Source organism: Chenopodium album, chromosome 2 (assembly GCF_948465745.1).
Source record: "Chenopodium album chromosome 2, dcCheAlbu1.1, whole genome shotgun sequence".
NCBI lineage: Eukaryota > Viridiplantae > Streptophyta > Magnoliopsida > Caryophyllales > Amaranthaceae > Chenopodium > Chenopodium album.
This window is the reverse complement of record NC_137835.1, coordinates 36785445-36809275: the sequence shown is the minus strand read 5'-3', so window position 1 is coordinate 36809275 and position 23831 is coordinate 36785445. Positions and strand designations below refer to the sequence as shown.

Here is a 23831-nt window from a genome sequence, read left to right as displayed (position 1 = left end):
TGCAGTTTTGAACTTCGTCTTGTTCGAGTTCTTGCGATCGCCATTGTTGTTGTATTCCATTGCTTCTGCAACTTTTTCTCCTAGAGGTACTTACTTTGTACCTTTTGTCATATGTACTTACCCAATTTTGCTTCTTTTTGCCTTTTTCCGTCATAAAATTGTATCTTTTGATTCTTCCCAACTGTCGTTGTTCAAATTTTTCTCCTTGTTGTTGTTGTAATTGCATTCTTGATTTTTTCTCTTTATTCCTTTGTTATTCTTGTTTCCTAAACTAATCTTTTGATTTTCTGGTGCCTTATTGCTTTTTCTTCTCTTTGTGGGCTTGTATTTCTTTGTAGATTTCATAATGTCTGTCGCTTCTAATAGTCAGAACATGAGTGAGCCTCAAACGGCCACTGGATCGGATTCTTCTTCCCGATCCTCTCTTTCAGGTGAGCGCCCTGTGCACACTTCCCCTATTTCTCCTTCTTCTTCTCTTATTTCTATACAAACTGTTATGCCTTCCGACTTTCCCCCCGCTGCGAGCGGGATGGGTACTGCTGCGACTCATGTTGCTACGTCTGGGTCAGGCAGTTGTTATCCCGCTGAGGGTAGCGCTTTTCGCCCTTTCAAACACGAACCCCGTCCTGACTTCTTTGATCCTTATTGCGAGCGGCTGCTCATGCTGGATGGGATTCCTTTATCCCATCTCACCCGTTTGAGGATGTGCGCAATGCGCCATAAAATGTTAGCTGACGCTGTCAAGGCTAATCCCCCTCACGTGTCTCTTGTTAGCCCCATTCCCCATGTTCAGCCTTTAAACAGTTTTGCTTGGCTTGATAACATGGCTGACGTGCATCGGTTTGACCATTATGTAGTGCGAGGTGGTAGCACTGAGACTCCATCACCGTCTCCTTCTCCAGCTGTTCAATTGGGCAGGATGACTGAGTCTCCTAGTGACCACTCCTATTATGACTGTCAGCCCACTTACGTTGTGGAGCCCATAAAGGATGGCAGAGTCAAGTTTTTTCTGGATGACAAATGTTATGGGCCTAAAAATTGTGTGCTGGACTCCAGATGGCGTAAGGATGCTAGGAGGCTGAACTTGGCTGATGTTGGGCAGAAATTCTATGGTTTTGGGGAGGATTACGAGCTGATTCTCCTTGGTGATGGTACGAAGCTATTAGCTCCTCTTGCTGGTAATAATGTTGTGTTCGCTTCACAGCTGGATTTGGGCTTGAGGTTCCCTCTGGACCCCACCCCGGAGAAGTTGCTACGTGCCTTCAATATATGTATATCTCTGGTGCATCCTGCTTCTCTTCATACTTTGATCTGTTTGCTGTGGTTTTTGAGGTTTCAAAGGTATCCTGAGTCCTTACATCTGTTCAAGTCTTTGATGAGCCTGAAGAGATCTGCTTTTAGGACTGAGTCACGGTGGTATTATGTTGCTCCTAAGGAGAGCAGGGTCTTGTCCTACCCAAAACTTGGTCGTTTTAGGGATTGGACTGGCAAATTTTTCTGGGTGAAGGTGCCTTCTAATTTTGCTGCACCGCGCAACTTCAGAGAGATCCGCACTAACATAGTTGGAGTTACCGTCTCCCCTGTTGAGCCTGCCCGTGATATAGAGGCTTTTGAGGCTCTGCAAGGAGCGGGGACTGGTGACTCTAAGTTCCCCAAGATTTGGTTGCCTAACTCAATATATATTGTGGGAAACAAGCAACACTCTGCTATGCGTTTGTGCCGTACGCATGAGTCTGGTAAGTTTTCAACCTTCTGTCCTTTCTTTTTCTTCCTCTTCTTTTTTCTTTTTTTTTTGTTCCTTACTTGACTTTTCTGCCCTTTTACTTTTCAGGCTATGATAAGTTGGACAAACGTATGCTTGGGCTGGCTGATAATTGGAAAAACCCTTTAACTGCTACCCTTGAGGATCCTCCTCAGCTCTTTGACACACTGGAGGTGTTTACGGGCTCTCTGAAGGGTGAAGTGCGTCTAGCTCCTGCTGAGCTGCGGGGCTGTCGTTGGCATAGTAGCTACTGGTGAGCGTACTAGGTCCAGCTGCGTTGAGGCTGAGCCTTCGTCCTCTATTGTTGGGAGTAGACGTGAGACTTGGCCTACTCCTCGAAGGGTGGCTTCAGAATCTGAGGCGTTAGTGGCGCCTAATGTTTCCCCTGAGAAGCAGTCTGTCGCGGCTTCCGGCCAGGTGGCACCTCAGACTTCTGCTGCCAAAAGACAACGTAATCAAGCTACCGATGATCCAAAGGCTACTACCGATGATTTTGCTGATAGTGTTCTCCAGCTTCCCACTAAGGGGGTTGAGACCGCTGCAGTGGGTGAGAAACCCATTTCTTCTGCTGAGCATGTTCTGCTATTTCCTTTTTTTGTTAATGATGCTATTGCTGCGAAGGATACTGATGTTCCTTCTGCTGCAGCCACTGACTTTCAGCTCCCTGACGAGACTGTCATGGAGCTTCCTAGATTTCCGCCTAGTCCCTACGGGCTGAGAGGGCGGCTTCGAAGTGCGTCAAGGGGTGGGCTTTCCCGGGCAGGGGGTTCTCACCAATAGGATCGTCCAATTATCTACTTGGAGGACGATCTAGTGTCCTCTTCCCCCGCTGGAGATGAGCTGGAAGCGAAAAAGGCTCGCACCTCTCCTGGTCCTGATCCTCTTGCTTCTGCATCCGCCAACACCGGGCTTCCAGGTGGGAATGTCTTCACTTCATCAAATTCAAATCAAAGAAATTGATTACAAAAACTACTCGAATAAAGGGCAGAATTAAGACACATCAGCATCCTTTCCTTCTTTGTTCGGTTGGTTCACGCGCGCGCAAACGTAGAATGTTCTTGCAAATTATGACCTTCGCCCGGAATGTGAGCTGATGGAGGGGGGGTGGACACCCAGAATTCCAGTGAACTTAACTATTGTGTTCACCAATTCTTGAATGATGCTTTTGAGAACCCTCTGTCTGCTACCTCACTTTCTACTGGAGGAACTTTCTGCCCTACTGGAGCTATTGAGTTTTCTGAGGTTCCCGTTGATGTCCATCTCCGCGCAATACTCTGCCCTGCTAGAGCTGAGAATGCTCCCTTTCGGCCCCTGATGAATGTGAGGGGTGATGAGTCTTTGTTTGTGGATGATCCTCAGAAAGGTGGTACTTTGGGGTACTGCTTGACTCAAGGGGTTCGTCTTCCTGCTGATTCTACGCGCAGCTCAATCAGCCTCCCAGCTTCTACGACCTTCCATGACCTGCAGAAGGTTAGTTTCTGCTTTTAGTCTTTCTCTTTTTCATTTTAGTTTTTCTTTTCTTCTCTGCTTACTCTGTTGTTACTGTCTTGTTTTACTTTTATTTTTAGTTAACCTTTTCTTTGGCTCACTCCTCCTTCCCTCGGCCTTTCTTGAAGCTTGTTATGTCTGTGGGAGATTTATCCAATGCTCTACTGTTAGTGGAGAAGAAGTATCAGAATCAGGGCATAGCTCTCTCTTAGAAGAATTTGGAGGTTCAACAAACTCAGGCTGAAAGGGATGCTATGCCCAGTAAGGTGACTCCACTGAGGGAGAGGGCAGACGCCCTGCAGCTCCAGTTGGAAGAATTTTAGCTCACAAAGACCAAGTTGAAGGGCTGCGAAGAGCAACTGAAGACCTCTCAAGCTAGGGTGCAAACGTTGGAGGCAGAGGTTGCAGACTTGCGAGCTGCGCACACTGTTGAGCTGGAAGCTGCCAAGAAAGAGGCACTCAAAGCCTTCGTGCTCTCCCCTGCTTTTGCTAAGTTGCTGGCTAATCGCCATGATGGTGGATGGGAGGCTGCAACTCGGTGCGTAAGCAGCTTATATGGTGAGGGTGAGGAGCAGCAGGCTAGCTTCAACGCTTTTTGGGCTAAGGTTGAGGTTGCGGGAGAGGCTGGCGCATTTGATTTCCCTGCTAATCATCCTCGTGTTATTAGCTGCAAGGTTCCTAACCACGATGTTCTGAACTTGGAGGATCCTCTCTGCCCTGATGTTGCTGCGGCTATTGGAGTGGAGTCTTTGGCTGGTGGCCAATAAAGGCTATGGCGGCTGTCACCCTCCTACTCAAGTGGTTCTTCTTAGTTCCCCTCACCCAGATATGTAGTAACCAAGTAGTTTTTGTTGCTATCTTTGGGGTGTATAGCCACCAAAGATTATATTTCTCTATGTTTCTGCTAAACATTTTATCTTTTGTTGCTGGACTTGTCCAGCTTGACTTTACTTTATATTTTTCTAACTATATTCGCTGAGTGTTTCCTTGTCTTGGTGGACGAGGGCTCAGTGTTGCATATGTCGTAATTAACTTGTTGGATGTTTACTCTGCCTTGGTGGGTAGGGGTTCAGCTTTGTAACTATGATGATTTATCTTGCTGAATGCTTCTGTCATTTTACCTGCTGATTATTTCATAGTCTGCGTATTTGTCCGGAATTGCTGCTGGGCCAAAGTGTAGAAGTACCTAGACCTTAGCACCACAGTCTCTTTGTTGTATTCGGTGAAACCTCGTAGGTTGATGCTTCACTGATTTCTTGATTTGGTTGCTCAGGGCTCTTTTGCTCTCCTTCTCCCTACTGTGCTTAACAGGAGCCTTGGTGAGCTTTGCTCCTCCTGTCTTGTTTGCTTTGGATGCTTGTACACTATGTACTCTACTTGATTTTTGTAGAGATTGGTTTGCATGCTGATTAGTTTATTCGATTGTGCGTTATTTAATCTGCCCTGCTGAGACTTATTTGTGTCGATTAGCTTTTTTACCTTCTCCTTTTATGTCATTCAGCTTGTTTTGCTGTGACTTATTTCTGTCGTTCAGCTTGTTTATGCTGCGACTTGTCATTTTGTGCCTGCTTACTTCTTTTTGTAAGGGCTTACTGTATGTCTGTCTCCTCCTTTCCTCTCCCCCTCAAAGAGGTGGGCTAAGTGGGACTAAGAGAACCTTAGTGTTGCCCATGTAGCTCATCTTCTTCGTTTCCCCTTTTCTCTCCTACTCAAGCTGAACGTGCCTGGCCTCTCCCTCAGGCGTCCCCGAGGTGGTGCCCTGTTTTGCTTTAAGTAGGTGAGGTGAAGTTTTAGGGAGGGATGCTTTAACTTGTCGTTTTAACTATACTTTGCCACTTTGTGCTAGAGTGCTTCTTGCCTCTAACACTTTATAATTGTTCTTGTTTGACTTCTGCATGTTAGCATATGATGCTAGGGCATAACATATTAAACAGATTTACGCAACATACTCCTCACGCAGAGGCTTGTATTTTATTGCATAAAAATGGCTCAAATGCCTTAATTAACACAACATGAACTGAATAAAGGTTTATCAAACTTGAAACAACTACATTTGTTTTTTCAGGCTATTTAAACAAAATATTTCTTTAACACATCGGCATTGAAACTGTTTCTTAAGACCTGACCTTCTTGATCTGCAAGGAGGAATGCTTCTGGTCCAACTTGCTCGTGAATGATGAAAGGGCCTTCCCAGTTCGCTGACAACTTTCCATGCTGATTTCCTCTTCCCACTGCTATTGTCCTTCTAAGGACTAAATCTCCGGGGAGGAGCTCTCTATGCTTGACCCTCTTGTTAAAAGCTTTTGACATCCTGCTCTTCTAGGCTGCCAGCTTGAGAGCTGCTTTTAGCCTTACTTCTGGCAGGAAATCTAGCTCTTCCAGCATGCGCTTTTTGTTTCCTTGTTGCTCATAGTGTTGTATCCTCAGCTTGGAAATTTGCACTTCCATTGGGACGACTGCATTATCCCCATAGGCAGGAGTGAAAGGGCTTTTACCAGTGGACTCCTTCTCAGTGGTTCTGTTTTCCCATAGGACCTCTGGGACTAGGTCTGCCCATAGGCCTTTGTATTCCTCCAGCTTCCTTTGCAAGGCTGTTAGGATCAGCTTGTTTGCTGCTTGTGCCTGGCCATTACTCTGCAGATGGCAGACTGAGGAACTTGCATACTTGCTGCCCATGTCTTCCAGGTAGTCCTTGATGGTGTCACAGTCGAACTGACATCCATGATCAAAGACTATGCACTGCGGCACTAGTAGAAAAAGGCTCATTTGCTTCGCTCATTTATAGTGTATTTGCGTCGCTTCTATGAGCAACGCAACTGCTCACGACGCAAATGATTTAAAAGTCATTTGCGTCGCTCCTAAGCGCGACGCAAATAAGAGTCATTTGCGTCGCTCCTTTATAAAGGAGTGATGCAAATAAGAGTTATTTGCGTCGGTCCTTTATAAAGGAGCGACGTAAATAACTCTTATTTGCGTCACTCCTTTATAAAGGAGCGACGCTAATAGATGGTTTGATCAACTTCTTGTTTGTTATTTGCGTCACTTATTTATATAAGAGTGGCGCAAATGACTGACTAGACAAATACAAAATTGCTTTATTTGCGTCACTTGTTTGTTTAATGAGTGACGCAAATGAGGTGAATTTTTTTTTTAAATTATAATAATTTCTTGTATATGTTTGTAGTACTTGTTTTCCTTGATAGTGGTATAAAGTAATATGCTAACGCTAATAATTGAAATTAAAATGCAATATTATTGAATGCAAATGTAAATTTCGGCAGAGTCTCCTTTGTATTTTGGCCTACCCATAAAATTGGGAATGACGACATTATATTAACAACCTGTCCAATAATTTACATCTCAATATCATAGACATTATACTCATCATCCCAACACCAATTAACCAAAATCACTCATGTCAAGCCTATAATCCAAAACAAGAGTCCAACATGCGCTAAGTGTAAATCTAAAGTTCAACATTACATATAAAATACTCTGCCCAAATATCTCGAATCCCATTTATCTCCTCCTCGGTGTACGGTGTAGTTCTTGAAAAATCCTATTAACACAACAAATATACAAGAGGAAAGTTTTAATTCAAGATTGTAGCTAACATCAAATTGTATTTATCAAACAAAAATGAAATATTTGACAACTCATACCTGAATAAGATCCTCACTGCTATGGTGATGTTCAAGTATTTCGTATATTGACAATGTGCTTGTGATGCCTTTGCTAACTTGCTGCCAAACCTGTACTCTGTTGATATTACACTAACAGCATATAAGACACTAACAACACTAGGAATATAAAGTCCACGAGCAGCAACATCAGTGCAAAAAAGTATGCCTTTTTCTGCTTTGCTGAAGTCGTCAAATGTTGTAATTCTCTTGTTCTGCTTTTGTTTCCCATAATAATCAAAGCAGTCAATCTGAATATATTTGAAGAGTTTCTAATGGAATTTTACTGACTTGCAGGAAGAAAAGAAAACCATAACTTTCTTAGTCAGATTCTTCTTCAGAAACGAATAGAGAAGGATATTTCTTTTCACTAGGAATAACACAATAGCCCTGCTGTAGTCCTTCATTTGTAACCTATGATAACCAGCATTGGATAAGTTTTTTCATCATATAAGAATCAAGGATGACAGGTACAAATAATGGAACCATCAATTTACAGTTTTCACTTACCTTAGTCCTCCCTTCGTCAACATCAATGTAGATAGGACTAGACTTGAATGACAAGCGTGCAAGGTCCTCCACCTACATACCAAGATTATTATATCACTAACTCAGCACATATACACATAATAGACAATTCTACTCAGTATCCCATCGCCCACTCTCCCCTAAACCTGCCCCCTTTCTTGAGCAGAAATACGGTAGAAATTACAAGAAATTGACAGCTACCTTTTGAGTTTGGGTGGCTGAAAAAAGAGATGTTTGCCGTTCCTGTATGCCATAAAATTTTCAATCGAATAATTATTTCAGAAACTTCTTGGCCTTGACAAAGACATAAAAGAGCATAAAATTTGGAATAATTGTAGACACCGATTTGTGTCTCCCCAAAACCAAACCCAGTGATGAGTACCTTTCGCGTCGAATCATAATCGAATGAAGTGAAAGTGTGGAAAGTCTAGTGTTGTGGAAAGTTTTAATTTCTTTTCTCTTCTCTTTGTTTTTGAAAACTTATTTTAAGAAAAACAGCAAATCCAGTTTGGTTGGTCCATGATATGGGTCCAATAGTAGTGTATTTGGATTCTTCTAGAAGGTTCTTTTCATTCCTAATTCAATTAGCATTGATAAATTGACTTTTGTTGACTTTTTAGAGTTTTAATTAGAATCAAAGAGCATTTTTGAGGTAAAATACGATTTTATCCTCCTGTACCGCAATTTCTATCTGATTTTAAGAAAAACGCGTGAATTTCTAGATCAGCGCCAAACGCCAGCTGTAGCGGCTGGCGCTACGCTTGGCGCCTGGCGCTAGCATTGGCGCCTGGTGCTAAAGTTGGCGTCTGGCGGCGCCAATAGCCAGCGTTGGCGCTAATCAGATTTTATCTGCGCCAGAACTCTGTTTTGATATTTTATCTTTTTGGCAGATTTTCTTTATAAATAACGTGCTAAAAACTCCGTTTTTGATAACCAATTTTCATTCATCTAAAATTCACTAATTCACCAATTCTCATCAAGATTTTCTTGATTACTCTCTCTCTCTCTCTTTTTTTTCTAAACTAGCTTCTCTCAAATATAAAAATTGCGCATTCATTAGATCTAGAAACACCTAGCCATATTCGAAGTTTCCTTCGTCCTGGACGTGAAAGGTTTAATTTCTGAGGGTTTGGTCCCAAATCTCTATTTCAATTATATAATTTAATTGCTTTAATTATTATTTTCCTTGAAGTTACTAACGTGTGTATTTTGTTATTAGAAAGAGGTACGAGGCATCCAAGTAAGTGCTTTAATTGTTTTATTGATATTTTGATATAGAAATCATGCTTAGGTTATTATTTTGATTCCTAGTATCATGTTTAGGATGTTTCTAGTATCATGTAAGGATGCTTTCTTTAGTATGATATTTAGGGTGATTTGCTTATATCAATTATGATTCCTGCAATGCTTCCTATTTTCTTTCCTAATATTCATGTTAGTATCATGTTAGGGTTAAAGCTTTGATTTTTAATGTTTAGTGACATGCTAGGGTTTGTTATTTATCTTGTTAGTATCATGCCTAGGATCTTGCTATTATTATTGTTCTTTAATATGATTATTTTTATTATTGTTTTGATTATGATTATTATGATTATTATTATTATTATTATGATTATTTATTATGTTCCTTGATATATATTTTTATTGCTTGATCATGCCTTTTATGCATGTTTAAAGGGAATTTGTACTTGTAATCACGCTTAATAAAATATAAATAATCTTGTTAGGGTTAATTTGATTATAATTCAAGTGATCGCCAATAATAGATTTATTTGTGCATCATATTCAACCAACATAAATCAATAGGTTTAGAGTTAATCCTATTGATTGTATGTTAGTCAGAAAGCGCACATGAATACGATCTGAATATAGTAGAGGCCTATTATTAGGGCAGGTTCAATCTCTTTTAGGTTGGATTTGTACCTTCATCCCCGAACCCTATTTGGTTCAAGACCTTATGGATTTGACGATCTCTTGGATCGTTAAGGGGTGTAACCTTCACCTCGTGAACGGTTTACAAGTTCCTTAAAAAACTTGTTGGCGACTCTTTTGCTCTATCTTCTTTCCCTTTGGATGCCACCGTAATTTAGTGTATGATCACAGCGGGGTTCAAGCTAGGGGGTTAACGCTTGAAATATTCCCTACAATTTGGCGACTCCACTGGGGAGGATTTCTATTTTAATTTCTGAATTTGTTTCGGGAATGATTTAGAATGAGTGGATGAGACTCGAAACGTTCTAAGTATTTCATGTGCGTAATTTTGATTAACATTATTGTCATATGAATAAAAAAGATCTCATTGGAAAGACCATCCGTAATGAGTTAAAAACATAGGATTTTACTTGTAGGAAATTTGAGAAATATCTTTCACAACTAGGACCGAAATAACACTGCGCGAAACTGGAAAATTTTATCGAGGACAGAAAGCTGATGAGGCATGTAGGAATTAGCGTCAGCAACCAGAGTATTGGCGCCAGACATTTAACTATAGTGGCAGGCAATAGGCTTGTCGCCAGGCGCTACAGCTAAAACCTGGCGCCAACCTCTGTGTGCTGGCGCCAAATTCTTCGAATACCGAGCCAGAAATATGCGTTCTAATTTCGACTAGTTTTTCGTATTGTTTGCTCGATCCTACTTCCTGATTGAGTTTTTCTCACTTTTCTGAAACCCATATGTGTTCTACATATGGACATAACCCTCTGGGAATTCATGCTCCATCTACCTGATTGAACGCTCTGAGCAACAAAGGGTACATCCGAGAATGTTGAATTCACCAAACCATGGAAGCGAGTTTTTCTAAATTCACGGTGTCCCATCCACTCGCGCCAACCCTTCACGGTTAGGCTTCTGCGCGGTGTACCATGGACCCTCTATTGACTAAACCATATCCCGAACTTTAGAGAACTAGAGCCATGGTTAGGTTGCAAACTCATTGCATCATATTGTGCCTACTTGACGAATTGTGCATTATTTGTTGTGCATATACTATGATTTTTTAATCGTTTGTTTGACTTGTGTTGAGATTTAATAAATTAATGACTTAAATAACTTTGCCTAATTAATTAATTGATTAATTAATTTGAGTAAATAAAGTCTAATATTTTAATCAGAATTGACCTAGTACGACTTTAGGCGTACCCCTGTTGATTAATAACAGCGAAAACAGTCCCAGATTGAAGCTCCAGCATTGGCGCCAAAGTCTGGACTGTAGCGCCACTCTGTGGAGTGTGGCACCTGGCGACAGCTCTGTCGTCTGGCGCTACACTACACAGTGCGACGCCAGTCTTGTCGTTTTGCCGACAGTTAGGATTATTGATCGAGTCATCACCTAGTGTCTAATTAACCAGTTTGCTGATTAATTCGGTTAAATTTCGCTATCAATAATACTCTGTCGAGTCATTAATTGAGTCTAGTCACATAGTCTAGCCACATGGTCATGACATGAGTCTTAACATGTCACCTACACTCACTAGTCTTAGCACACACTTCGAGTATATGTCACCATGACCATGTTCTAGGCTCATGCATAAGTCGGTCTTTCCGTCATTTGAGTTGGGGGGTACATTCCACTCCTAATTCTTCATATCCCTCCATCTATATCATTTTTATTCGCATTCTATTCCAATCTTTCTTCACTTCCTCCATCCATTGCATGTTGAATAAAGTTTGAGTCAAACAATTAACAATAAATATCCCCAAATTCTTTTTCTACAGTACTTGGTCGAGGAGAGAAGGGCGATTAATCAAGGACAACCTCTTTATTCAAGTCTTAATTTTTTATAAACCAGTTCGTCAAAGGAGGAAGGCTAAAAAGATAATGGCAAGTCAAGAAGAGGTCAATGAACTTTGGAGTCAATTGAATGACGTGACTGAGGTGTTAAAGGCTTTAACCCTCAAAATTGACGACCGATGAAGCAACAACAAATGAACCTCATGCAAGAAAGCTTGAGCAAGCTATCTAGTGACTATAAAATTCAGGGCATTAGTTCACAAGGGGTCTCGCTGGACAAGGAACTTCTTCCGCATAAGTTTAACGCCACTGACATCCCTAAATTCAAGGCAACAGATAACCCTTACTTCCATCTAAGAGCTTTTGAAACTATAATGAGCATTAAAAGTATCGATAAGAAGGTTTTCCCCTCCCTGTTCCCACTATCTCTCGAGACCGTTTGCCAGCAATGGTTCTTTTCCCTTGACAAAGAAAAAACCTCTTCTTGGGAGTCGATAACAAAAGCTTTATAGATAGATATAAGTGCAACATCTAAGACGAGACGGACCATAGACAACTTGAGATGTTAAAACAAAAAGAAAACGAAGGGTTCACGTCTTTCTTCAATAAATGGAGGGAAACTTCTGCTAATATGGTCAAGGCTCCTACCGAAAAAGAATCCGTGAGGATGTTTATCAAGAATCTCCAAGGGAAGTATTCAAAGCACTTAAAGTACCAACACAACTTGAATACTTTCAAGGCTGTCAATAATATAGGCATTGACATTGAAGATGACCTTCTGAAAGATAATAGTGCGAGAGGAAAGAAGAACGACCAACCTTCTTCTTCCTCTCCCATTAATGAGGTACATGCCACGAATGCCTCTAAATCACGAATCCAAAGGTCAAAAAGGGTGTTCACTCCACTTCGTATGAGTTATGAAACGACTTTCGAGAAGCTACACCACAAAGAACTAGTCATGCCCATAGGGCCTATCAAAGATCCAGTTCTAGAGGCCAGGCCACCCAAGTGGGACCCCAATAAGCACTGCAAATATCACCAAGGAAAGGGTCACGACACTGAGGAGTGTTGGAAACTCAAAGAAGCTATTCAAGATCTGATCGATAACAATGAAACTTCCGAGATTCTAGCCATCGAAGATGACCAAGCATCCTTCGATCCATCACTTCTTATCACACCTGTAGGAGAGCCCATGATCGAGACAACTTATAGAACCTCTCTCGATGAAGTGGCCATGATTGAGGAGGATGAAAGTCTTTTCTTAGATAATACCAGGGAAGACTCGTCAAGTCTAAAAGAGGACGTTCAAAAATTGCAAGATGTCGTTGCCATGCTCTTGAATGTGGTAGAAGGATTAGAAAATCGGGTGATGGCCATCGAACAAAATCCTCGCCAAGGGCTTAATGAAGAACTCAATGCTCCTAAGCCACAGGCAAAACGGACCATTGAAGAATACACGCCAATAGGAATGACTCACAACGAAGCTTTTGACTGTCTTCACGATCAAGGCCATATTCACTCCATTGGTCCCAGTGAAGACCTTCCACATGAAAAACGTTTTCCCAATTGGGATCTTAATTCCTATTGTCGATACCATAAAGGTCGTGGTCACACTGCTAAAAAGTGTCTCGCCCTCAAGGATCGTGTTCAAGAATTCATTGATTGTAATCTCCTTCATGTTCCTCCGCGCGACAAGAAGGCCAAGATTAATAACGATAATAACAGTGGTTGTAAAGGGAAAAAGAACGACTATCCTTCTTCTTCCGAAAACACCTACTCTAGCAACAGTGTTGGTACTTTCAACCTTAATGAGATCTTAGGATTTAGAAAGCAACAAAAAAGGGATTTTACCCCTATCGAAATTAGATACGATGATGCTTTCAATCGACTCCATGCCAAGGGACTCATTACTCCTATTATACCTCTTCAAGATCCCCGGCTTGAGAATAGGTTGCCTAGTTGGAATCCAAATGTGCGCTGCAAGTACCATCAAGGTAGGGGTCATGCTACTGAGAGCTGTTAGAAGCTAAAGGAGGCTATCCAACATTTGATTGATAATAACAAGCTTCCCATACCTCCAGTTAACAAGAAGAGCGAGTGATGATTAAGCAAACAACACAAGACAAGAGGCGAGCTTCAACGACGAGATTTCATGACATCTTTTTTTTTTTTCTTTATTTACCCTTTCCCCAATAAGTCTAGCATAGGCACCTTTCTTTTCCTTTAGATTAATTTTATAGATTCTTTCTTTTCCCCTTTTTAATAAAATGAGCATTTATTCTCTTAAATATGATCATTTCATCATATTGCAAAAAAAAAAAAAAAACAAAAAAAAAAAATCCATGTCGAACTAAGCACAAGGTATACCAATGATTTGAGGCACCCCTTGTAGCCACATCATATTACCTTTCACCCTTCAATTTTACATCCTTTTTTTGGTAAACCACTTTGAGCCTCGTCTAACAATAGACCCTTCATTTTTTCAACCCATATCTACCTAACCTTGGGATGGGATGGTGTGTAACTTATGCAATTTCAAAAAGGCTTGAGTGAATTCAAAAAATTAAAATAGCAAAAATAAACAAAAATAAAAAAAATAAATACAAGTGTACAAAAGGGCAAGTGTTCCAATGTCATTGACATAAACATGTCTTTGATATGAACACGTCTCAGATTGCGTCTCTGTCGAGTGCTCGGTACCGTGCCTGAGAAACATGAATGCCAAGTGAGTGATAGACCGCATGATCGGGATTGCCCACACTTATAAAAATACAAAATGCAAAAGAAAAAAAAGAAGAGAGCAGAAATGAATAAAGCAAAAAAAAAAAAAAAAAAAAAAAGAGCTAAAAAAGAGTAGAAACTCAAGCATAAAAATATAAAGATTTCAAAAGCGTGGTCGCACACCTTGGGGGCTTATCTAGGGTCTTGAGCCTTTATCCCTTTCTTCTTCAACCTTTAGCCTAACCACGTTACAACCTCTTAAAAGACCTTTTTGAGGTATACACACACTTGTTCGAGGTTCGGCTAGAGCTACGTTCGGCCTGATTCCTAACGGATACGTAGGCAACCTTACATCGAGGTGCGGCCGTAATAAAAATGCATTCATATTCAAATTCATACACTTACACCATGATCATATCAAGGGATCTCCTATGCTCATCCCTATCCATGTAGAGCTAGACTTGGGGGCTTGATCCCTATATCATTAGTTTACCTTGCCTGAGAGTCACCATTATTTGACTCTTCTAAAAATAATATATTTTCCCACACACTTAGCCTTTGCGGCCTAACTTTAGTGTCACTATCACACACATCGCAGATACATAACCAAATATACTTCCCTTAGGAACCCTTTGTCATGAAATCTTAAACACGACGTTGAAGCATGCCTTGTCAAAATGCCCAACATTACTCATAATCATCATTGCATATCGAAGTATGAAGTGCTTAGCCTCCGTGCCTAAGTTACCTAAATACTTTCATTATCAATTCAACTAGGATAGTTTAAGATGTTACAATCCTTGTACTGTGAGAAACAACATTTGTCTAAGCTCATTCAACATGCACCTTCAAAAACTTCACTTCGATTCTTTTTCGCGTCTTTCTTTTTTGGGAGAAAGTCGGTACCCTCCACAAAAATGACGGAAAATTTTTTCTTTTTTGCATTTTCGAGTCGCACAATCATAATACAATGCACACACGGGTCAAGAGTCACACGTGTCATTTCACTTCGAGTCGAGTCAACCTCGAGTCAATCACTGCGAGTCAAGTTTATACCTTGAGTCATGTCAAGTCAATGAGTCAAGCGACGTTAAACCTTAGGTCAACCCTAAGATAATTAAAGATATTAGAAAAGTTCTATAGTCAAAAAATAAATGCAGGTGGAGCAGAATAGGGAAGACCCTACTCCAACGTCAGACGAAAATATCTAGCGTTTGGAAATGGATTTCAGCGCTTGGCGCTAGATCTCAGCGTCTGGTGACAGAGTAAATTCTTGGCGCCAGAGATATTTCAGCAGCGACAGAGCTCAAAGCCTCTCAGAAGGGTGATTTCGACCTCATACAACAATTTTGGGTTCCTTGGTATGCCAGTTAGCCCCTATAAGAAATTTAACATGATTAAGTAGTCAGTTTGATTACAATCACAATAAGTGATCGACCTGATGAAAGATCGTCTCACTTTGTTTAAAGCGCCTAAGAATTGGCTCATCACGGAGACACCGACATACTGGTTTTAGCGGAAGCAAAGTTCAAGCGATCTTTAGAGATCGGCAAGCGTTGGTCTTCGGAAATTTTTCTTCGGAATATTATCGCAACAAACATTCAAGCATCGAAGCTCTTTTGTTTAGAGACGCGTGGACATTTTTTTTCAAGCTCTTTTGCTCAGAGACGTGTGGGCATATCATTTAAAGCTCTTTTGTTCAGAGACGCGTGGACATATCATTAAAGCTCTTTTGTTCAGAGACGCGTGGACATATCAATCAAAGCTCTTTTGTTCAGAGACGCGTGGACATTTCATTCAAGCTCTATTGTTTAGAGACGAGTGAACATTTCTTTCAAGCTCTTTGTTCAAAGACGCGTGGACATATTATCAAAGCTCTTTTGCTCCAGAGACACGTGGGCATCCTATCATCAAAGCTCTTTTGTTCAGAGACGCGTGAACATTTCCATCAAGCTCTTTGCTCAGAGACGCGTGGGCATCCTATTTTCAAGATCTTTTGTTCAGAGACGCGTGGACACATCATTCAGAAGTTCATATTAAAAAAAAAATAATAAAGAAGCTCTATTGTTCAGAGACGCGTGGATATATCCAAAAAAGAAGCTTTTTGTTCTGAGGCGCGCGAACATATCCGAAAAAAAAGAAGCTCTTTATTCAGAGACGAGTGAACATCGAAACAGAAAAATGAAGTTCCATAGATTGTGTAGAGTTGTCACAAATAACTGAAGGTGATTTCAAGCGAAGTTGTCTTCGATCATGTTCCCTTAGACGTGGAAGATGGTCATAAAGCGAAAGGGGATTGTTTCAAGCGAAGCAATCTTCGATAGTATTCCTTTGGACGTGGAATATTATCAAAGCGGAAGAGGATCGTTTCAAGCGAAGCAATCTTCAATATTGGAAGCAGTTACAAGCGTAGCGGTTTTCAAGCGGGATGGCATTCTCTTGGCAGGAGGTCATCAAAACAACAATAATGCGGCAGCAAATCGGTTACTTTCAGAGACGTGTGCTCGACGGTGCAAGATACGCGTCTCTTAACTCTTTTATCTGTTTAACTAACGCTAGTTTTGCAGGTATCGGCATCACAAGAGTGGTTTAGGATCGCAGAACGTTCCGAATCATGCTCCGTCCCTACCGATACTTTGACTTTTGTTTTCGAAACTCGCGTTTCTCCAAACTCAGTCAAAGTGGGGGCTTCTGTAGACACCCATTTGTGTCTCCCCAAAACCAAACCTAGTGATGAGTATCTTTCGCGTCGAATCATAATCGAATGAAGTGAAAGTGTGGAAAGTTTAGTGTTGCGGATAGTTTTAATTTCTTTTCTCTTCTCTCTGTTTTTGAAAACTTATTTTAAGAAAACAGCCAATCCAGTTTGGTTGGTCCATGATATGGTGTAGTTGGATGGGGCTTGACAAGAGCTTTCCAACGATATATTATAAGGCCAATTCCGATGAATATTGAGAAAGTTATGGCCAATTTACTGAACTGGGCTTGTTTTGAGCCTTATATACGGCCCAATGATCTAGAGGAGGGCCTAATATAGATTTATCATTCCTAATGCAATTAGGAATGGTTTTAGTCTTCTAGATTCTTCTAGAAGGTTCTTTTCATTCCTAATTCAATTAGCATTGATAAATTGACTTTTGTTGACTTTTTAGAGTTTTAATTAGAATCAAAGAGCATTTTTGAGGTAAAATACGATTTTATCCTCCTGTACCGCAATTTCTATCTGATTTTAAGAAAAACGCGTGAATTTCTAGATCAGCGCCAAACGCCAGCTGTAGCGGCTGGCGCTACGCTTGGCGCCTGGCGCTAGCATTGGCGCCTGGTGCTAAAGTTGGCGTCTGGCGACGCCAATAGCCAGCGTTGGCGCTAATCAGATTTTATCTGCGCCAGAACTCTGTTTTGATATTTTATCTTTTTGGCTGATTTTCTTTATAAATAACGTGCTAAAAAACCCGTTTTCGATAACCAATTTTCATTCATCTACAATTCACTAATTCACCAATTCTCATCAAGATTTTCTTGATTACTCTCTCTCTCTCTCTTTTTTCTAAACTAGCTTCTCTCAAATATAAAAATTCCGCATTCATTAGATCTAGAAACACTTAGCCATATTCGAAGTTGCCTTCGCCCTAGACGTGAAAGGTTTAATTTCTGAGGGTTTGGTCCCAAATCTCTCTTTCAATTATTTAATTTAATTGCTTTAATTATTATTTTCCTTGAATTTACTAACGTGTGTATTTTGTTATTAGAAAGAGGTACGAGGCATCCAAGTAAGTGCTTTAATTGTTTTATTTATATTTTTATATAGAAATCATGCTTAGGTTATTATTTTGATTCCTAGTATCATGTTTAGGATGTTTCTAGTATCATGTTAGGATGCTTTCTTTAGTATGATATTTAGGGTGATTTGCTTATATCAATTATGATTCCTGCAATGCTTCCTATTTTCTTTCCTAATATTCATGTTAGTATCATGTTAGGGTTAAAGCTTTGATTTTTAATGTTTAGTGACATGCTAGGGTTTGTTATTAATCTTGTTAGTATCATGCCTAGGATCTTGCTATTATTATTGTTCTTTAACATGATTATTTTTATAATTGTTTTTATTATGATTATTATTATGATTATTATTATTATAATGATTATTTATTATGTTGCTTGATATATATTTTTATTGCTTGATCACGCCTTTTACGCATGTTTAAAGGGAATTTGTACTTGTAATCACGCTTAATAAAATATTAATAATCTTGTTAGGGTTAATTTGATTATAATTCAAGTGATCGCCAATAAAAGATTTATTTGTGCATTATACTCAACCAACATAAATAAACAGGTTTATGGTTAATTCTATTTTTTGTATGTTAGTCAGAAAGCGCACATGAATACGATCTGAATAAAGAAGAGGCCTATTATTAGGGCAGGTTCAATCTCTTTTAGGTTGGATTTTTACCTTCATCCCCGAACCCTATTTGGTTCAAGACTTTATGGAGTTGACGATCTCTTGGATCGTTAAGGGGTGTAACCTTCACCTCGTGAACGGTTTACAAGTTCCTTAAAAAACTTGTTGGCGACTCTTTTGCTCTATCTTCTTTCCCTTTGGACGTCACCGTACTTTAGTGTATGATAACAGTGGGGTTCAAGCTAGGGGGTTAACGCTTGAAATATTCCCAAAAATAACATATACGATTCCAAGAACCACAAGCTAGAAATCCGGCATCAAAAGGCCCTAAACATCACAAAAGAAGATAATCCATCTAGAGCACAATAAAATTCAAGCTCAATCATATCAACTGTTCATATCAGCTGTTCATACTAAATGAATACAATAACTTGCAAAACAAAAGAAATTTACTTTTGGATTACATACACTTCCAAATTATATTAGTAGCTACCTATGAAAGAGTAAAGTAAAATTATTAGTATTAAAGTTAACATTTAAAACACATATCAAAATGTTATTTTGTCACGTATTCTTAAACTCGATAATAGAGAGTATATTTGACGCTCATAATTAGCCCTTAGGCTTTGTATATCGTAACCATTAAATTTATGAAAGGTAAACATTTGTTTATAAAGCACCAGCTTTCCATCTTCCAAAATGCTACAAGAACCACAAACTATCATATTTTCCAAATTTCCTTAATATCAAAGAGGCAATAGGCATAAAATGACATGAATATTATTTTTCTCCAGTCATGCATCACAAGCACATTGTCACTATATCTGTAAAAAAAAAGTTAGTTGAATACATATATTGCAAACCAGCAGCTCAAAAATCAGCAGCTCAAAGATGCAACCAGTTATATATTCAACTAAAATCTGCCATATATTTTCTAACTAATGAACTAACACTAAACCTGAAATTAAACTAAGTCATTGTTCAAGTTAAATGCTACATTCTATCTACCATGAAAAGATTGAACATAAATAGAAGCAATCTTACCTTAGGTGAAATTGACTTCACAAATTCAACAATTTCAAGCCGAAATCGAACTTCAATTATTGTTGCTGTAATTTTTTGACTGAAATTCGAACAATTTCTATTTATGACTGAAATTTTTGAGTGGGGTTTCTATTTTTTGCTGTAATTTCAGTCATAATTCACAAATTAAACAATTTCAGTCATTCCCAGCGAACTTGAAGACCGAAATTGAATTTTTTGGGGTTTCTAGGGTTTGAATTCGTATGGTTTTGAGTTGATTTTTTGCTCAAAATGGGGAATTTTTGGTCGGAAACAATCAATTTTTCTGGGTTTAAGGGTTCGAATTTCTTAGGGTTTTCGGTCTAAATTTTTGCTCGAAATTGCTCAGATTTGCTGCCGATTATGGGTCTTCAACTTGATTGCGATTTTGGATGTTGAATTTGCTGGGGAATCGCAGTTTTTTGGCCGAATTTGTTGGATTTCAAGGACGAATTTGTGGGTGTTTTGCTGTAGAAATTCACTGGAATTGAAGAACTCTTGTTTTTTTTCTTTTTATTTAGTGAAATGTAGGCGTCCGTGAAAAGCTAAGGTCAAAAAACGCAAAATAACCTAAAGCCAAAAGAGTTATTTGCGTCACTTAATTATAAAAATGAGATGCAAATAACAAAATCTATAATGTTATACACAGCTCATATGCGTCGCTCATTTAGTAAAAGAGTTACGCAATTTACTCACTCACTTATTTGCGTCGCTTGTTAACAAATGAGTGACGCAAATAAGATTATTAATTGCATCGCTTCAATAAATAAGAGCGACGCAAATGATAGAAAGCTGAAATACACTTGACTTTTGCGTCACTTCTTGAATAATATGCGACGCAAATAACTTAAAAGGATGGTAAAGATAAACATTTGCTTCATTCTTTAGAATGAGTGACGCAAATATGGCGATGCAAATGTACATTTTTCTACTAGTGAGGCACACCGAATCTTGTGATGATGGTTTTCCATATGAATGTCCTTACTTGGACTGCCTTTATGTACTTAGTGGGTTCAGCTTCTATCCACTTTGTAAAGTAATCTTTTGCCACGATGAGATACTTCCTGCCCGCTGACCCAGTGGTGAAAGGTCCTAATATGTCCATTCCCCAATGAGCAAAAGGGATCGGGCAGAGGATTGAAGTTAGATCATTTGCTAGTTACTTTATAACTGGTGAATACTTTTGACACTTGTCGCATTTTTTTACATATGCTAGCGCGCCTTGCGTGAGAGTTGGTCAGTATGCCCCCTTCTGAGGACTTCTACTCCCAGTGCCTTTCTACGAATGTGATTAGCGCATATTCCTAAGTGGGCTTCTTCCATAATGCCTTCCTGCTCCCACTCTGGCATGCACCTCAGCAGTGGTTTTAAGAAGCATTTCTTGTTGAGCTCCCCATTCATCACCACATACCAATTGGCGTCCTTCTTCACCTTCTTAGCTTGTACTTCGTCATTGGGCAGCGAGCCATGAACTTTGTACGGCCGAATGTCTGAAAACCAAGCCCTCTGCTGTCCAATGCAGTTTACCTGCTCCTTTTCGGTAATACTACTTTCCTCTAGGACTTCAACCATCACTGCCCTTGTGAGGCTCTGTAATGTGGAACTGGCTAACTTAGATAAAGCGTCAGCCTGCGAAATTCCTGCTCTGGGAACTAAGTCTATCTGAAAGTGGATTAGCTGAGCTGCCAGCTCCTTTACTTTAGTTACATATTTCAGCATGACGGCTTTTCTAATCTCGTACGCTCCCTGTAATTGGCTTGCGACGAGCTGAGAATCAGTTTGTAGATGCACTTTGCGGGATCCCTATGCGATGCTCATACGCAGGCCTGCCAGCGCTGCTTCGTACTCTGCTTCGTTGTTTGATGCTTTGAACTTGAACTTTATGGCGTACTCGAATACATTTCCTTCTGGAGAAGTTATTATGACTCCTGCTCCACTTCCCGTTTGGGATGAGAATCTATCTACTTCCACCTTCCAGACCCCAATATAATCCTCTTTTTCTCGTAGGAGGCTTCCACTATGAAGTCCGCTAAAGCTTCTGCCTTGATGGCTGCCCTAGGTTTGACCTCAAATTCGTACTCAAAAAGTTCAATTGCCCACTTTAGGAGTCTGCCTAATGCATCTATTTTCTGTAACTCTTTTTCCAGTGGGTGATTTGTGAGGATTTGTATTACATGCGCGTCAAAATATGGTTTTAGTTTCCTTGTTGTGGTGACCACTGTGAAGGCCAGCTTCTCTACCAATGGGTACCGTTGTTCTGCTTTAGTCAGTACATGGCTCACGAAGTATATTGGCCTCTACTGCTTTTGTCTTTCCACCAGCAGAACGGCTGCGATTGTCTGTATTGACGCAGAGATGTACAGTTGCAACTTTTCCCCCAGCTCCGGGCTGATCATTGTTGGGAGCTTAGTCAGATGCTCCTTAATACCCTCAAAGGCTTCTTTTTATTTGGCTCCCTACTTCAATTCTCTGTTTCCTTTCAGTAGCTGATAGAACGGTAGAGCCTTATTCGCTAACTTGCTGATGAACCTGGTCAGCGCGGCCATTCTGCCCATCAACCGCATGATATCCTTGATGCACTTAGGCTCAGCCAGGCTTAGGACTGCTTCGACCTTTTCTGGATTTGCGTCTATCCCTCTCTCACTGATCAGAAAACCTAAGAACTTTCCTGAGCTCACTCCAAAGACGCATTTCTTCGGGTTGAGTTTGATTTTATACTTGTTCAGGGTGGCAAATGTTTCTTCCAGATCCATGATGTACCCTACCTTCGTGACGCTCTTATCAATTGAGTCGTCAATGTATAGTTCAACATTTCTACCCTTCTGATGTAGGAATACTCTATCCATTGCCTTCTGAAAGGTTGCCCCAGCATTCTTCCGCCTGAAGGGCATAGCTATGTAATTGTACACTCCCCCTTCGGTGATGAATGCGGTTTTTTGCCGATCTGGTTCATGAAGGCTGATTTGATGGTACCATGAGAAGGCATACATGAAGCTTAGTAAGGCATGCCCGCTGGTTGAGTCTACCAGCTGATCGATCTGTGGCCGCGGGTAACAATCTTTTGGGCATGCCTTATTGAGATCTGTGAAATCAACACACATTCTACATTGGCCATTTGCTTTATTCACCATGAACACGTTGGCTAACCACTATGGGTATTCACAAGGTTCAATGAATCCTGCCTCCAAGAGTTTCTTCACCTTCTCCTGGATTGCTTGATTTTTCTCCGTGAAGAAGCTTCGCTTTTTCTGCCTAACTGGCTTAATACCCTCCTTCACATTCAGCTTGTGTACCATGACCGCAGGGTAAGTTCCGGGCATCTCATCTGCGGAAAATGCGAAAATATCCTTGTTCTTCCTCAGCAGCTCTATGAGGTGTACCCCTACTCCGTGTCTTTCCCAATTTTCACTATTCTCGAGGGGTCACCTTCTGTGAGCTCGACTGTGACATGCTCCCCACTGGGAAGTGGTCTAGCCATCTCCTCTTTTGCAGGCTCGAAGTTTTCTATTGCTAACTTCTGTTTATCCTTTTCCCTGTGATATTCTTCACGCTTCCTTTTCCTTGACTTCCTCTCAGCCTGCTTAGGGGGCCTTCTCTTTAAGCCAGGCTGCTGTCTGGTTTTTTCCGGCTGCTTTAGGGCAGTTATGTAACATTGTTAAGCTATTTTCTGGCTTCCCCTGAGCTTTGCTGACCGTCCCTCATAAGTTGTGTAGGTCATGGCAAGGTGATAGGTGGATACCACTCCGCCTATCTTGTGGATGAGTGGTCTTCCCATGATTACATTGTACGGTGAAGGAGAGTTTATCACAAGGAATTCTGCTCGAACATCACGCCTTCCTGATCTCTCTCCCTCCCGGACTGAGAGCTCGATTATGCCTTCCGGGGTTAACCCTGATCCATTAAACCCGGTGACTTCGTAACTCACCCTCTTCAAATCCTTCTTGTCCAACTTCAACTCGTTGAACGCGCTGATGTATATGATGTTAGCTGAGCCGCCTCCATCTATCAATATCCTATCCACTTCCCAGTTTGCAATTCTCATTATCACTACCAATGGGTCATCATGAGGGTAAATTATGCCCTTCTAGTCAAACTCGTCAAACATGGCTCGTGGCTGCGGGGGAAGAGGTGGCCATCTACGCTTCTTATTGTTGTTTATCTGATGTATCATCGCCAGTAGGTCAGCCCGTGCTCTATTAACTGTTGCTCCATGCACTGGACCCCCACTAATCACATATACCCTACCTTTTGGCTTGCCATCTTTGTCTCCGTCTCCAGCGGGACCCCTATGACCTCATCTGCGGTCAGCGCGGCCTTCTATCCTCGTCCTTCCTTCTAGGAGGGTCATCGCGCTGCTTAAACTGATTCAGGTACCCTCTCTTAACTAAATCTTCTATGTTATCCCTCAAGTGTGTGCATTCCTTAGTGGTGTGGCCATGGTCTCTGTGGAAGTCACAC

The 23831-nt window shown here is 40.6% G+C and overlaps 2 protein-coding genes across 2 annotated transcripts; both read right to left on the bottom strand.

The window, feature by feature from the left end:
- Positions 1-5569: 5569 nt before the first annotated feature.
- On the bottom strand, positions 5570-21092 carry LOC145571592 (DEAD-box ATP-dependent RNA helicase 51-like). Its single transcript, XM_081630630.1, has 5 exons — positions 20649-21092; positions 7441-7512; positions 7276-7344; positions 7029-7181; positions 5570-5962 (listed from the first exon to the last, which is right to left on the bottom strand). The coding sequence occupies exons 1-5, from the start codon at positions 21090-21092 to the stop codon at positions 5570-5572; spliced, it is 1131 nt and encodes a 376-aa protein (XP_081486756.1).
- Positions 21093-22522: 1430 nt separating this feature from the next.
- Positions 22523-23415, bottom strand: LOC145571575 (uncharacterized). The gene is made up of 3 exons (XM_081630610.1): positions 23113-23415; positions 22800-23001; positions 22523-22698 (listed from the first exon to the last, which is right to left on the bottom strand). The coding sequence occupies exons 1-3, from the start codon at positions 23413-23415 to the stop codon at positions 22523-22525; spliced, it is 681 nt and encodes a 226-aa protein (XP_081486736.1).
- Between the last annotated feature and the right edge of the window lie 416 nt (positions 23416-23831).